General features: G+C 41.7%; 1 protein-coding gene across 1 annotated transcript; it reads left to right on the top strand.

Annotated features, from left to right (window-relative positions):
• Window positions 1-10424: 10424 nt before the first annotated feature.
• On the top strand, window positions 10425-13233 carry LOC136750134 (uncharacterized). Its single transcript, XM_066704941.1, has 6 exons — window positions 10425-10512; window positions 10927-11166; window positions 11365-11610; window positions 11976-12110; window positions 12496-12636; window positions 12772-13233. The coding sequence occupies exons 1-6, from the start codon at window positions 10486-10488 to the stop codon at window positions 12892-12894; spliced, it is 912 nt and encodes a 303-aa protein (XP_066561038.1). The 5' UTR covers window positions 10425-10485; the 3' UTR covers window positions 12895-13233.
• Window positions 13234-16401: the final 3168 nt, after the last annotated feature.

Below are 16401 nucleotides of genomic sequence, written 5' to 3'. Positions count from 1 at the left end.
ATGTATGTGTATGTATATATATATACATGTATACATATATACAGATGTGCTCAGATTTGTTGGTACCCTTACAGCTCATTGAATAATGCTTCATTCCTCCTGAAAAGTGATGAAATTAAAAGCTATTGCATCATGTATACTTGCATGCCTTTGGTATGTCATAAAATAAAGCAAAGAAGCTTTAAAAAGAGATTAATTATTCCTCATTGAGAGCTACAGAAAATGTTTGATTGCAGTGATTGTCTCTAAAGGTAGTGCAACAAAATTAAGTTGAGCGTCCCATCATTTTTTGTCCATGCCATTTTCATTTGTTTGATTATTTACAATATTATGTTGAAAAACTAAATCAAAAGCAAAGTCTGATGTCTAATAAATATGGAATAAACAATGGTGGATGCCAATAGTTTCAAGTTATTTCGGAGGAAATTGTGCATTTTTCATTTTTTATGGAGGGGTACCAAAAAATGTGAGCACGTCTGTGTATATATATGTGCTTAAATTCCCCAGATCTCAATCCAATCGAGCATCTGTGGGATGTGCTGGACAAACAAGTCCAATCCATGGAGGCCCCACCTCACAACTTACAGGACTTAAAGGATCTGCTGCTAACGTCTTGGTGCCAGATACCACAGCACACCTTCAGAGGTCTAGTGGAGTCCATGCCTCGACGGGTCAGGGCTGTTTTGGCGGCAAAAGGGGGACCTACACAATATTAGGCAGGTGGTCATAATGTTATGGCTGATTGGTGTATATATATATACACACACCCAGTCAAAAGTTTTAGAACACCCCCATTTTTCCAGTTTTATTGAAATTTAAGCAGTTCGAGTCCAGTGAATAACCTGAAATGGTACAAAGGTAAGCGGTAAACTGCAAGAGGTTAAAAAGAAAAAAAGATTAGGTTACCAAACATTGAAAAATAATGTACATTTCAGAGTTATATACTGTGTTACTACACCCTCTTAAGCATTATTTGGCAGTGTTACGTGCAGCTCCTGTGCATAGAAGTTACACTGTATTCCTACAATGCACACATCGTTTGAAAGCTTATTCTCTTGGTTGCCAGCGCATTTCATTCTCAAACACATCTGATTTACAGTTTCCATGGAGCCCGCTGTCATTCTATCAAACACAGAGAAGTTCAGATCCAATTATGTGAAATCGTTGTGAATTAGTACACTGTAAACAGAGTTTTCCATCTTGACATTATGAGCTCTCTACAGGTGTGTGTTGCTTCTACCAAAACGTGGAAGGTCTTGTTTTGATCAGTAGACTATCTGGTTCCAGAATATTTCATAATTGTCAATATTTTCTGAGATTTTGTATTCCTACTCAGACCATGTATACCTCCACCCCCCATTTGTATATAAAAACAAAAATTTCACTTCAGAGAATGCTTCACATTGTTAGAAAGCTGAGAGTCTCAGCCACTTGGCAAACAACAGTGAAGAGTACACGTGGGATTAAAGAGAAGCACATGGATTTGGCACCCTTTTAAGGGTACCAGGGGGGTCTGTCAGCTGTAATGTTTTCTGAGGCCAGGGTTGTGAATCCAGGTGTGGGGCAAGAAAGTCTACTCAGACATGCAAGAGCTCAAGGGCTCATTAACTGGGCAATGTAGACAGAGACAGGAATCAAGGTTGTTAATACAGGCGTGGTGTCGTAGGATCAGGCAAACAGTACAACCTGGGATATCCAAACTACAATGGTCAAAGAGAGGAGGCAAAAGGTCAGTAACATAGCAAGCTAAACTAGGAACAAATGCTTGGAAATACTACCTCACAAGAGAAGGCAAGACTTTGGAAGGGTACTGGGACAAAGGAGCGTTAAAATACCTTTAGTTAATGAGCCAGGAAGGCAGAAGACAGGTGTGGAGGGTAATGGGATAATCAGTATCAATTAACCAATAACAGGGGAAACGGAGAACAAAGGGCCAGGAGAAAAAGACAAAAAAGGGAGAAAAAGTGACATCTGGCATGAACTTGGGGAAATTCATGCGGGAGGCATGACATCAGCTTAAGGGGTTACATTTTGTTAAACAAAACGATTCCATGATTTCTTTATCTCCAACTGTTTATTTGTTCATTGAGACATAGAGACATTAAACTGTGTAAATTTCAATAAAAACTGGAAATATTGAGGTGTTCTAAAACTCTTGACCGGTAGTGTGTGTGTGTATATATATATATATATATATATATATATATATATATATATATATATATATATACACACACACATACACATACACACAGTATATGTTCTCAATAATAATAAATATATTTAAATTAAATAATATATTAAAAGAAATTCAATATTTTATTTAATGAATTTACAGTATCTGTTTAAATATTGTAGAGCACCTTTACTTGACTTTCCAAGTTTCTTATGCCTTCGTCCACAGATTAATTATTTGACATAGCAGTGCCCACTTGCCTGTCAGCTCACATGCATCTGACATGTTTCTTCTAATTTTGGTAATATTCAGCAAAGGTTTGTATTAACTGTAGATAAGCGTAGATCTGTAAGATAACTTGGCAAGGACACAATGTCTAAGACCTCCCATTTAATTCTTTCCAGTAATAAAACTTCTGATGTAATAACACATCATTACATAATCTTCAGCATGTTGTGATAGCTATTTGCAGAAGAGGAAGAGAGTAAAAGTGAATCTTGTGTGCAAACTGAAGTGCAAACTGGAATTAGTTTCTGAGGAACTACATACTTTATTCATTATGAACTGTACAGGGGTACAAATAAACAGTATATAATGTTGCATGTTGTAAATACACATTGCTTTAACTGCAATTACAGTAAAATAAAATGTATTTTAGTAGAACAGAGATTAGATAAAAGGAACTGGAATCACCTCCTTCCTTGGCACCCCTTATGAAAATGCTGCTGGGAGATTCTTTAAGCATTTTCAAATGTCTTATAAATTTGACAGAAAATATAATCATGGTTTCCCATAGCAATGAGAACCTGCTGAAAGATAAACCTGAATTAAATGCATAAATGGTTCTAATTTTCATAAGTAATTTTATGTTGTTTGAGACCAGTACTATTTTCATGTAAAAATCTGAATACAAATATTATAATAATAATATTTTAAACAGGGCATATTTTTATTTTAATGATAAATATATAGTGTGGGGCTGTAAAGCTAATTGTCTGACCTGACTGTATTGGTGGATTAAAGACAATCTGATGTTGTTTCTAATTACATTATGGACAAACACGTCTTAAGTCTTTAATTCACCACACTATTTCACAGCTTTCATATTTAACAATACCGTAGTTCATCAATAAACCTAAAAATGAATAACTAGTAAGTTAATAAACTGTGTTTATTGAGTAGTCTAATGCAATAACTATAAACCATACCAAGGTCAGATTAAAATAGATATACACTCAAGCATGTGAAATCAGCAAAGATTTATTGCAACAATAATTATTTATTATGTCAATAGAAATATACAGGTATATAACACTTTTCTAGGTTTGCCTTAGAATACTGAATGGACACTGGACTTTCAAATATACATTCTAATCTGGACCAAGCTTAAAGAATTAAAATGAATTTATATATATATATATATATATATATATATATATATGCTTCCACTGAGTGCTTTTTCACTCTTGTCTTGATAAATTGGCTGCAGACATAGCAAAATGCGTCTGCTTGTAGCCTCTTGATGCCTTTTCAGAAAAATGCAGATATGTATCCACTTAGGCAGCTGGAACTAAACTGAACTGGTGGGCTTAAGGCCCCTGTATTTATACTACTATTTATATTACTGGAAAGTTCTAGAAAGTTCTAGAAGTTACTCCAAGTTTACTCAGCACTGAATCTGTCTGGAATGTTCTGGAAAATAGGTATATTTCAAAATATCACTGTCCTGGTCACAAAAGCAAAGTTTGTGGGGAATAATAGCCATTTTTCATACTTTTGAGGCATAAGCAATTAGGAAATAACACTTACTACCCAGGAACAAAATAAATACATAAATTGTTACATGGTGTAATTAAAGCCCAACCAAGCACATTTCAAATAAAACAAGCTCAAAAAACGCATCCAGCGACTTTCAAACAATTAAAAGGCAGGTAAGTTATTTTTTTAAGTATTCTGCTATGAATAGTAAATGCTGCGATAGTATTTTATTAAAATGTTACTTTGCTAATATTCATAATTGCATTGAATAATAATGTAGTTGAGCTGCAGTGCTTTCACTTTTAGTAAACAGTTACCACTAATATCCTGTAATCTTTCCGTTTAGTATAATTTGACTATAATTACATAAGTGGAATCAGTTTGATTTGTATGTTCAGTTTTAAAGAAGCTTTACATGAACTTTGTGTGTATGTGAACCCGTGTATTAACTTTGTAGACAGCTGCTCACTGTATACTTAACTTGGCTCAGACACTACATTGTCGCTAATGCCGTAATAATAATATTAATTTAAAACTATGTTAAAAAGCTTGAGTAATGCCTGCTGTGGCATAGTTTATAATTTTGTATTATCATCAAATGATTTATTTATTTCCATTGTTGAATATCATTATAGGGAAGTAACATGGTACAGAATTTCATTTAATTGATTTTAACTAGTTAGCTTGTTTACAAATTTAAATATATATATATATATATATATATATATATATATACACTCACCTAAAGGATTATTAGGAACACCATACTAATACTGTGTTTGACCCCCTTTCGCCTTCAGAACTGCCTTAATTCTACGTGGCATTGATTCAACAAGGTGCTGAAAGCATTCTTTAGAAATGTTGGCCCATATTGATAGGATAGCATCTTGCAGTTGATGGAGATTTGTGGGATGCACATCCAGGGCACGAAGCTCCCGTTCCACCACATCCCAAAGATGCTCTATTGGGTTGAGATCTGGTGACTGTGGGGGCCAGTTTAGTACAGTGAACTCATTGTCATGTTCAAGAAACCAATTTGAAATGATTCGACCTTTGTGACATGGTGCATTATCCTGCTGGAAGTAGCCATCAGAGGATGGGTACATGGTGGTCATAAAGGGATGGACATGGTCAGAAACAATGCTCAGGTAGGCCGTGGCATTTAAACGATGCCCAATTGGCACTAAGGGGCCTAAAGTGTGCCAAGAAAACATCCCCCACACCATTACACCACCACCAGCAGCCTGCACAGTGGTAAAAAGGCATGATGGATCCATGTTCTCATTCTGTTTACGCCAAATTCTGACTCTACCATCTGAATGTCTCAACAGAAATCCAGACTCATCAGACCAGGCAACATTTTTCCAGTCTTCAACTGTCCAATTTTGGTGAGCTTGTGCAAATTGTAGCCTCTTTTTCCTATTTGTAGTGGAGATGAGTGGTAACCGGTGGGGTCTTCTGCTGTTGTAGCCCATCCGCCTCAAGGTTGTACGTGTTGTGGCTTCACAAATGCTTTGCTGCATACCTCGGTTGTAACGAGTGGTTATTTCAGTCAAAGTTGCTCTTCTATCAGCTTGAATCAGTCGGCCCATTCTCCTCTGACCTCTAGCATCAACAAGGCATTTTCGCCCACAGGACTGCCGCATACTGGATGTTTTTCCCTTTTCACACCATTCTTTGTAAACCCTAGAAATGGTTGTGCGTGAAAATCCCAGTAACTGAGCAGATTGTGAAATACTCAGACTGGCCCGTCTGGCACCAACAACCATGCCACGCTCAGAATTGCTTAAATCACCTTTCTTTCCCATTCAGACATTCAGTTTGGAGTTCAGGAGATTGTCTTGACCAGGACCACACCCCTAAATGCATTGAAGCAACTGCCATGTGATTGGTTGGTTAGATAATTGCATTAATGAGAAATTGAACAGGTGTTCCTAATAATCCTTTAGGTGAGTGTATATATATATATATATATATATATATATATAACACTGCAACCTACACATGAAATTATACAGATACCACTGTTAGAAACTTTACACTTGATTTTTCACTATGAAATGCTGAGAGCAGCCCATGGCCGCCACCTCACCACTGTCCCTGCTCTCTCATTGGCTGCAGCCTGCCGCCGAGCTCCCTGCACAGCACTCACCCTGATCGTGTCCCGGGCATTTCAAACACGCTGGGAAATATGGGGGCATCCGGGATGGCTCAAGACTGCTCAGGACGCGTCTCTGAACTGCTCATACTGAACAATCGTCGGTGACGGGAATGAGCGCCAATTTGGCTCCAATCTGGGGTTTTTGTCGCAGACCTCAAAACAGTCTGAAACAGGCAAATCAGAACTAAAATCGTGTAGTGTACACCTAGCATAATGCCTATGTCACACTACATGATTGTAAGCCCAACTTGGTCCTCCTGACAAATCGGCACAGATCTTCGCGACAGGCAGCCTGGTCCAAGCGTGTCCCCGCCACTGATGGTCGTGTAGTGATGATGCTGATGCATCGCTCGCCCTCCGATCCGATCATAAGCTGGTCGGAGCCGCTACGATTTTATTAAACATGTTTAATATTTACGACTCGATCGCCACCGATCGTTGTAGGGTGACGTGATCAGCGTCACACCGAGACCGGTAGCAGCCAATGAGAGTTGAGTTGATTGAAGAAGAAAATAAACAAGACTAAACATGACAGGAGAATTACATTTTCATACGTATTTATTAAAAGAACAATGGTTGTTTCCGGGCAGGTTATTTACAAATAGTATAAAAAAGGGAAAATATTTTCAAATACCAATTAGTTTCTGTAATTTATCGATACCTACAATGCCATGATGATTATTATTTATTTATTTTTTAGCAGGCGCTCTTGTCCAGGACGAATTGCAAAATATAATTGCAATAATACAGTACAATTCAAGGCATAATACATTTTACAAATTTCAATTTACACAAGTGTATACAATATATACAGTAAACCATATGAGGTCCTACATCCTAGATTGTAAAAGCTGATAAGTGCATATCATATAGACTGTGACTGTTGCTCCCTCCAGCTCTCACACAGAGATACAGGATATTGCTCTCGCCTCTCCAGGCATGTCTTCACACACATCTTTTCTCTGTTTGTGTTTGTCTGCACAGACGCACACAAACAGCAACAGTGGCTTGGAGTCGCGTTCTTGTTGTGCAGATTTCAGCAGTTCTGCACAGATCTGCAGAAATCCCCTGATCCCATTGGTGGAGCAGCACACATCTGGCCTACACAAACGTGCTCTGTAAATGTCCACGTCCATGTTTACCTTTTCACTCGATGGATCAGGTGTGATTCTAGAGGCTGTGTCAGTATGAGGAGCCGTTCAATTAAAAACTAACAGAAAAAATAATTAATATACCAAAGTGGATATGTCCTATAGCAGAAAATGGAAATCGTATACCAAAATTGATATATCATATAGCAGACAAAATATACCAAAATTGATAATTCATGTAACAGAAAAAATGTAATTCTGCAAAATATATATATATATCAGAAAAAATATGTCACGTTGCACAAATATATATATATATATATATATATATATATATATTGATCAAACTGCCAATTAATTGTCTGTCACAACATTTATGCATATACAGAATGTTAGTTATTTTTCGTTTTATATTATATTAACTATATCACCCAAACAAACAAATTACGTTGCTGCAATGTTGTGGCAACATTGTGTGTTAGCTATAGTCTAGATTGAAGTAACTATCCAGCTGTGTATAGAGTACATATGCATATAGATAAGCTATATAAATATGACACATTGTTTTTTCCTAATTAATGCATTAATTAGAGATTCCAATAATTCAAAATACAACTAATCAGGACACCTGTCTGCTGTAAGCTACTTAAATCAAGTTTCAAATGAATCCTCCTGTTGGCGCGGTGGTTCGAGTTGGGTTCCTGATGTGTGGATGTTATTACCTATTACTGATTTTTTGTATTACATTTTTGAATATATATATATATATATATATATATATATATATATATATATATATACATATATACACACACACACATTTCCCTGTGTTTAACAGTATCAGAGTAGAACGAACAATTATAATGGGATTAATAAAGCGTGTACACAGCTTGTCTATTAGATTCGCGTGTGCGTCTCATAGTTCAGGGCCTCCCCCATGTGACTTTAGTATATATTTTTGTGCAACGTGCAATTATTTCTGGTATGCGAAATATCCACTTCAGTGTAAGATTTATATTTTTTGTCATGATATATACATTTTGGTTTATGATTTTGTATCTGGTATACAATATATCCACTTTGGTATACGATTGATTGTGTTAGTTTTGAATTGAACGGCCCCTCAGTGTCGGAGCTCCCCATGACAAAGGATTTCAGATCAGTTGTAGAGTTTGACACTGTGATCGCGCAGTGTGCACTAGACAAATTCGGTGCAAATCATCCGTGAAGTGTGAGCTGCCCATCGTCCGCAAAATCGGGTCACAAAATCGTGTAGTATGACCCCAGCTTAGTGTACTTGGTTTCATTTCAAAACATGAATGCAGACTTGTGCAAAAGAAACTATTAAAAACATGTGCCTATTCAAATTAACAATGAAGTTAATTAGTTCTTCCTCTGGTGCAGAGGGAGACAGGCCCTTCTATTGAAATACATGCGTTATCTTGCGTCACAAAGCAAGAGCGCAGCGTCCAGCTCACACGGCACGACAAAAGCGTGGAGCTGTTCTTGCACTGCTGTCGCCACCTAGTGGGCGATAGGTGGTGTAGTGTGTTGCCCCTATTTTTGTATTATTATTTTTTATATAAAGAGGGGACGTCGTTTAGCTCCAGTCAGGGCACGAACACTGTGTTAGATAAATTAGTTTAACCTAACTTCCTTTAATATAAGAAATATAAGAAAAGCATTTACACAATTCCCCTTTACAGATACAGTCAGCGCACAGCCACTACAGGTAGGTGTGACTTTATCGTTGAGTTTTCCCTTCCTAATAGGGACCAAACTTTTGTCAGAAAACCTGCAGGCTGCAAGTAAGGAGGATAGTGACAGTTACAGTTCAATCTCTCCTTCAATATATGGTATCCGAATGAGTCTTCAACCCACCCAGGCTCCAAGGGAACTACAGTCAAGTGGAAGATGCTTGCAATATAAAACGCACGGTTCTCTCATACAGTCCTAAGGTCTGATTTGTAGTAATCCTGTTGGGAGGATCCCAGGGGGAGGTAGGCAAAAGCTGCAAGCCGGTCAACTCGCACAGTTCAAGTCAACACAGAAGTCAACAAAAATAACTTGGCTGCTCAAAGCGTGTGGGTGCATCTCGGGGGCTCAAGGTCTCCTTGCACGATTTGTAAACCTCATGAAAGAGGGGGTCTGCTTGTCTCTTGAGTTGTATCCACGCTCTCCATTTACAAAAGCTTTGCAGGTTTCATTGCCCCATTTGACATAATTTGCAGGCATAATACCCATTGCTTATTAGTAGGCTTTCCACAGTTTCCTTAGTAACCGGTGAGATTGGACAACATTTTAAAGTTGCCTTTGAACTGAAATATTTTTTAAACGAAGTACTGGTTAATATGAGTTAAAATCCCATTCTGTCTCCCCAGCGGTGACTGGGTACTTTCTGTCCTAAATGTTAGTAACTCTTACTGTACTTCGTTAACTTTTACAATTAACATTTATATTTATATTTAACATTTTCATTTATATTTAGACTAAATATTTATTTTAAAACTATATATTTATTTTGTGACTCAGAGATTTAGGATTTAGTTAAATATTTAATCAAACGATAAATATTTATTTTTCAAAAATGGAGATTTATAGCATTTATTTAAGTATTTATGTAAATAAACGAAATATTTATAAATGTGGAAAAAAACGGCTTAAGTATTTACTAAATGTGTGAAAAAAGACACTTGGAAAAAAAGTGTGCACTGTTTTAGATTTGGCGCCCCATAGTTTAACATGTTCACTCTTTCAATTATGCCATTATTTTTTACCAGAAGACATAGAAAAAGAAATGAATGGATCCAATAACAAACCGATATATATATATGAAAATGCTGGCAGAAGCCATTGTCAGTGCAGTGTCCTCTCTGTCTCCTGGCCACACAGCTGCACAGAGGGGCTTCTACCGGTATTTGCATAACGGGACAGAGGCATGGGGTGAGCGCCCCCTGCAGGGAAATGGACCCTGCTGGACAGGACTGGGGCGACTGGTCAGCCTGTAAATAGTTGTATGGACATTATAATGATCTGTAAGCAGATATTTAAAGATCGATGGCCTCCATTACCTTTGCCCAAGGGTAAAAGATGGGCGTGGCCAAGGCCAGGGGTCATGACCTCGAGCTGCCGGCAACGTCCTGTGTAGTTATCCACGCCCCTCTGTAGTGTGCAGGCAACGTCACAATGGTATCTCCATGGTGAACCGGCTTATAGCGCGCTGAAGACTCTATTGCTCATTCGGATTAAACCTGCGGACGAAGGAAGAAGCGTAAAGACTGCCATCCTCTGGTTCATCCATGAATTACAGAAAAAGAGAGAAAGCTGTGAGTTTGTCCTTCACTGGTGTGTCGCTGTGTTGCTAATGAAGTGCTGGGTGTATTAGTGCTTTTATCCCCGCTAGATGGCGCTGCAGTTTTATTATGCTTCTTGTGTTTCGATACGGTTCCTCCTTGCTCCCTTTCCCGGAGCCCTTGACTGTGAGCTACATCTCCGCAGCACTGTTACCGTCCAGGATGTAGGACCTCACTTACTGCACTCACCTGTGTACATTGGACATTGCAATTTGAAAACGGTATTATTTTGAATTTGTGTTGACTGATGCCTTTTACTTAACTGTATTTGTGCACTTTGTTTTGCACTTATGTTGTAAGTCGCCCTGGATAAGGGCGTCTGCCAAGAAATGATGATGATGATGATGACGATGATACTCATGTGTGCGGTGTTTGTTGCTGTTGCAGTACTACGCTACGCTACGCAGCGCCTCTGCCGCCCTGCCCGTCGCGGACTTGTTCTCCTGCGCGGAGTGCGGCGGCTTCGTGCAGCCGCCCATCCTGCAGTGCCGGGCCGGGCACCTGATCTGCCGCCAGTGCCGGCCTAAGCTGCGCCGCTGCCCGGGCTGCTGGAGCCGCCTGAAGAGCAGCGCCCGCAACCTGGCCATGGACAAGCTGGCTGCGGTGCTCGGCCTGCCTTGTGAGGAGGTGAGTCCGGGCTTCAGCCTCTGATTGCAGCTTCGTCATCCGGAAAACATCGCTCTGTCTCTGTCTTACTCGTGGATGTTGCTCTGCGCTTTCTGACTCCTGTTGATTTATTGTGGAAAAACAGCTGCTTGGATGTGGCGCTATTTGTGCTCCGTTTCCTTCACTAATGACTGATGTGTTTTTCCTGCATTGCATTAGCGCTGCAGCGTTTCAGCCGCCGCTGCCCTGTCGGCCCAGGCGGCGGAAGTGACGGACCTGCTGGAGTGTCCGGCCTGTTTCCACTTCGTGATGCCGCCGATCGTGCAGTGCCAGGCCGGGCATCTGATCTGCCAGCAGTGTCGGCCGAAGCTGCGCCGCTGCCCGGCCTGTGAGGGCTCTCTTGAGGTCCCCATCAGGAACTTGGCCCTGGAGAAAGTGGCCGCGACGCTTCCCATCCCCTCCGAGGTGAGACTGCACTTCGGCCCGAGTGAAGCTCCTCCTCCGGCAGCCCGGGCAGCTCGCTTGTACGAGCACAGATTGAGAGGCTGACACTGAGCATGCGCCGTGTGCGCTGCCTCAGTCACTGAGATCTCATTACAGTGGAGTTTGCTGTCTGTAGCTGCCAGTCTCTGGCAAAAACCCCATCTTAGAGAAAAAGTCTCTGAAGTCGCTTCACAGAGTCAGTGGCTCTTATCTGCGTGTTGCTGAGGTTTGCGCAGGTTTTCGCTGCTTGTGCGCAACCGCAATGCGAACCGATTTCCAAATACGACTTGATGCGCTGCAAGGACTACTACACAGCTCCGTGCTAATAAGTGTGAATCCACATGCAGGTGGATCCGGAGTGGGACGATGCCTGGAGGCAATTCTATATCTCGGGCACCGAGGTCATCCTCAAGAAGACGTTTCTGCACCGGGCCAGAGAGGCGCTCACGGTGCCAGGCTGGAGAAGGAAGACCCACACAGAGGTACATTGTACTGTCTGTCCCTCTCTCATATTTAAGCTGCTTTATTGTCGTGACTGACAGATATCCAGCAATTACAGCAATTAAACATGACATATATATATATATATATATATATATATATATATATATATATATATGGGAAACAATAAATGAATCACAATGTTTTATAAAGTGTATTACAGAATAAATACAATCGTAGTATACATAAACATTTACTTTTTAATTATTATGAATCAAACTGAACTAACTAACCCCTATGGTAGGGGCCTCTGTATTGGGCATCCAGTGCTCTCTCTCTCTCTCTGCGGTGTTCATGTACTGCAGTGTCCGGTCAGTCAGAGTGTCTCTGCTGTACTGGATTAACTCCCCTCTCTCTCTCTCTCAGGCCAGGTACACGTTACTACACAACACCATGGAGGATGAGGAGCAGATTCCTGCCGGCCTGGATGTGACGCCCGCCTGCCTGGATGTGACGCCCGCCTGCCTGGTTGTGTCGCCCGCCAGCCTGCATGCGGCACCCGCTGTGGTACGTACAGTGGAGCAGTCCAGCCCTGGAGCTGCATAAACAAGGACACACTGATTGAGCCAATGGATGGATTATGATCCTCTTCCTCTGCTCTGTGGCGTTCGTACTGAGAGACTCTGCCCTGTCTGCACACAGGACCCGGCCACGCAGCCAGGAGCAGCGGCCCCGGCCACAACCCCCTCCATATGGAAGCGCGCCCGTACCTTCCTCTCCAGTGTGGGCAGTGCGATTTTCCTGAGACGACGGACCATGAGCTGAGAGGAGAGGAGTCTGCGGACGTCCCATCAGTTATTGCTGGGGGGGGGGACAGATCCTCTTTCTGTGCCGGGGGCTGCGGAGACACCAGCCCCAACCACAACACCCTCCCAGTGGACGCGGGTCCGAGACTTCGTCTCCCACCTGTTCAGGGCGAGGGACGAGAGAGCGTGATCTGGACTAGTGTACTGGAGTGCACTGGAGGCTATAGAGTCCACTGCTGCCCTGATTCATATTTCAATTGAACTGATTGGTGCCCTGATCAAACGTCATCAAAGACCTCGTTCACACTTACTAGGCCGGCCCTGACCCCCTCAGATTTAGTCCTGGTGTTCACAGTTCCCTGGAAAAACTACCAATTCTCTAGACTGCACTTTTCTCTGGACAAAGAACATCTTGATCGCTTCCTTTCAGATCCGTTGTGGTGGCGTACAGAGCCAGAATGATCACAATTGTGTTACTGTCCACATATTTAAGGACCTAACTTTATATCCTTACAGACAGTGGCGATCGAGTACTTCCTGTGCCTTTTTATTTTACCTTATCTTCCATCCGAATTATAAACATTTCTGCATCGTCCCAGTAGATAAAAAAAAACAATAGAAAGTTTACCAGCTACACAATTTATGTTTTCTTTCTCCTACCAACTATGATTGAACTCTGAACTACCTTAGTGTGACAGCACTATGCAATTTCAGGTGCAAATGCAGTGTGATACAGTGAGGGAAAAAAGTATTTGATCCCCTGCTGATTTTGTACGTTTGCCCACTGACAAAGAAATGATCAGTCTATAATTTTAATGGTAGGTGTATTTTAACAGTGAGAGACAGAATAACAACAAAAAAATGGAGAAAAATACGCATTTCAATAAAGTTATAAATTGATTTGCATGTTAATGAGGGAAATAAGTATTTGACCCCTTCGACTTAGTACTTGGTGGCAAAACCCTTGTTGGCAATCACAGAGGTCAGACGTTTCTTGTAGTTGGCCACCAGGTTTGCACACATCTCAGGAGGGATTTTGTCCCACTCCTCTTTGCAGATCCTCTCCAAGTCATTAAGGTTTCGAGGCTGACGTTTGGCAACTCGAACCTTCAGCTCCCTCCACAGATTTTCTATGGGATTAAGGTCTGGAGACTGGCTAGGCCACTCCAGGACCTTAATGTGCTTCTTCTTGAGCCACTCCTTTGTTGCCTTGGCTGTGTGTTTTGGGTCATTGTCATGCTGGAATACCCATCCACGACCCATTTTCAATGCCCTGGCTGAGGGAAGGAGGTTCTCACCCAAGATTTGACGGTACATGGCCCCGTCCATCGTCCCTTTGCTGCGGTGCAGTTGTCCTGTCCCCTTAGCAGAAAAACACCCCCAAAGCATAATGTTTCCACCTCCATGTTTGACGGTGGGGATGGTGTTCTTGGGGTCATAGGCAGCATTCCTCCTCCTCCAAACACGGCGAGTTGAGTTGATGCCAAAGAGCTCGATTTTGGTCTCATCTGACCACATCACTTTCACCCAGTTCTCCTCTGAATCATTCAGATGTTGGCAAACTTCAGACGGGCCTGTACATGTGCTTTCTTGAGCAGTGGGACCTTGCGGGCACTGCAGGATTTCAGTCCTTCACGGCGTAGTGTGTTACCAATTGTTTTCATGGTGACTATGGTCCCAGCTGCCTTGAGATCATTAACAAGATCCTCCCGTGTAGTTCTGGGCTGATTCCTCACCGTTCTCATGATCATTGAAACTCCACGAGGTGAGATCTTGCATGGAGCCCCAGACCGAGGGAGACTGACAGTTATTTTGTGTTTCTTCCATTTGCGAATAATCGCTCCAACTGTTGTCACCTTTTCATCAAGCTGCTTGGCGATGGTCTTGTAGCCCATTCCAGCCTTGTGTAGGCAGACCAATTGGTCTACAATTTTGTCCCTGACATCCTTGGACAGCTCTTTGGTCTTGGCCATGGTGGAGACCAAAGAGCTGTCCAAGGATGTCAGGGACAAAATTGTAGACCTACACAAGGCTGGAATGGACTACAAGACCATCGCCAAGCAGCTTGGTGAGAAGGTGACAACAGTTGGTGCGATTATTCGCAAATGGAAGAAACACAAAATAACTGTCAGTCTCCCTCGGTCTGGGGCTCCATGCAAGATCTCACCTCGTGGAGTTTCAATGGTCATGAGAACGGTGAGGAATCAGCCCAGAACTACACGGGAGGATCTTGTTAATGATCTCAAGGCAGCTGGGACCATAGTCACCAAGAAAACAATTGGTCACACACTACGCCGTGAAGGACTGAAATCCTGCAGCGCCCGCAAGGTCCCCCTGCTCAAGAAAGCACATGTACAGGCCCGTCTGAAGTTTGCCAACATCTGAATGATTCAGAGGAGAACTGGGTGAAAGTGTTGTGGTCAGACGAGACCAAAATCGAGCTCTTTGGCATCAACTCAACTCGCCGTGTTTGAAGGAGGAGGAATGACCCCAAGAACACCATCCCCACCGTCAAACATGGAGGTGGAAACATTATGCTTTGGGGGTGTTTTTCTGCTAAGGGGACAGGACAACTGCACCGCATCAAAGGGACGATGGACGGGGCCATGTACCGTCAAATCTTGGGTGAGAACCTCCTTCCCTCAGCCAGGGCATTGAAAATGGGTCGTGGATGGGTATTCCAGCATGACAATGACCCAAAACACACAGCCAAGGCAACAAAGGAGTGGCTCAAGAAGAAGCATATTAAGGTCCTGGAGTGGCCTAGCCAGTCTCCAGACCTTAATCCCATAGAAAATCTGTGGAGGGAGCTGAAGGTTCGAGTTGCCAAACGTCAGCCTCGAAACCTTAATGACTTGGAGAGGATCTGCAAAGAGGAGTGGGACAAAATCCCTCCTGAGATGTGTGCAAACCTGGTGGCCAACTACAAGAAACGTCTGACCTCTGTGATTGCCAACAAGGGTTTTGCCACCAAGTACTAAGTCGAAGGGGTCAAATACTTATTTCCCTCATTAACATGCAAATCAATTTGTAACTTTCTTGAAATGCGTTTTTTTCTGCATTTTTTTGTTGTTATTCTGTCTCTCACTGTTAAAATACACCTACCATTAAAATTATAGACTGATCATTTCTTTGTCAGTGGGCAAACGTACAAAATCAGCAGGGGATCAAATACTTTTTTCCCTCACTGTATCACACTGCATTTGCACCTGAAATTGCATAGTGCTGTCCACTAAGGTAAAGTTAAGAGTTCAATCATATTTGGTAGGAGAAAGAAAACATAAATTGTGTAGCTGGTAAACTTTCTATTGTTTTTTTTTATCTACTGGGACGATGCAGAAATGTTTATAATTCGGATGGAAGATAAGGTAAAATAAAAAGGCACAGGAAGTACTCGATCGCCACTGTCTGTAAGGATATAAAGTTAGGTCCTTAAATATGTGGACAGTAACACAATTGTGATCATTCTGGCTCTGTACGCCACCACAACGGATCTGAAAGGAAGCGATCAAGATGTTCTTTGTCC

Source organism: Amia ocellicauda, chromosome 5, assembly GCF_036373705.1.
Source record: "Amia ocellicauda isolate fAmiCal2 chromosome 5, fAmiCal2.hap1, whole genome shotgun sequence".
NCBI classification, from domain to species: Eukaryota; Metazoa; Chordata; class Actinopteri; order Amiiformes; family Amiidae; genus Amia; species Amia ocellicauda.
Note: the sequence above shows the minus strand (reverse complement) of the source record. Positions and strands in the feature narration are given on the sequence as shown.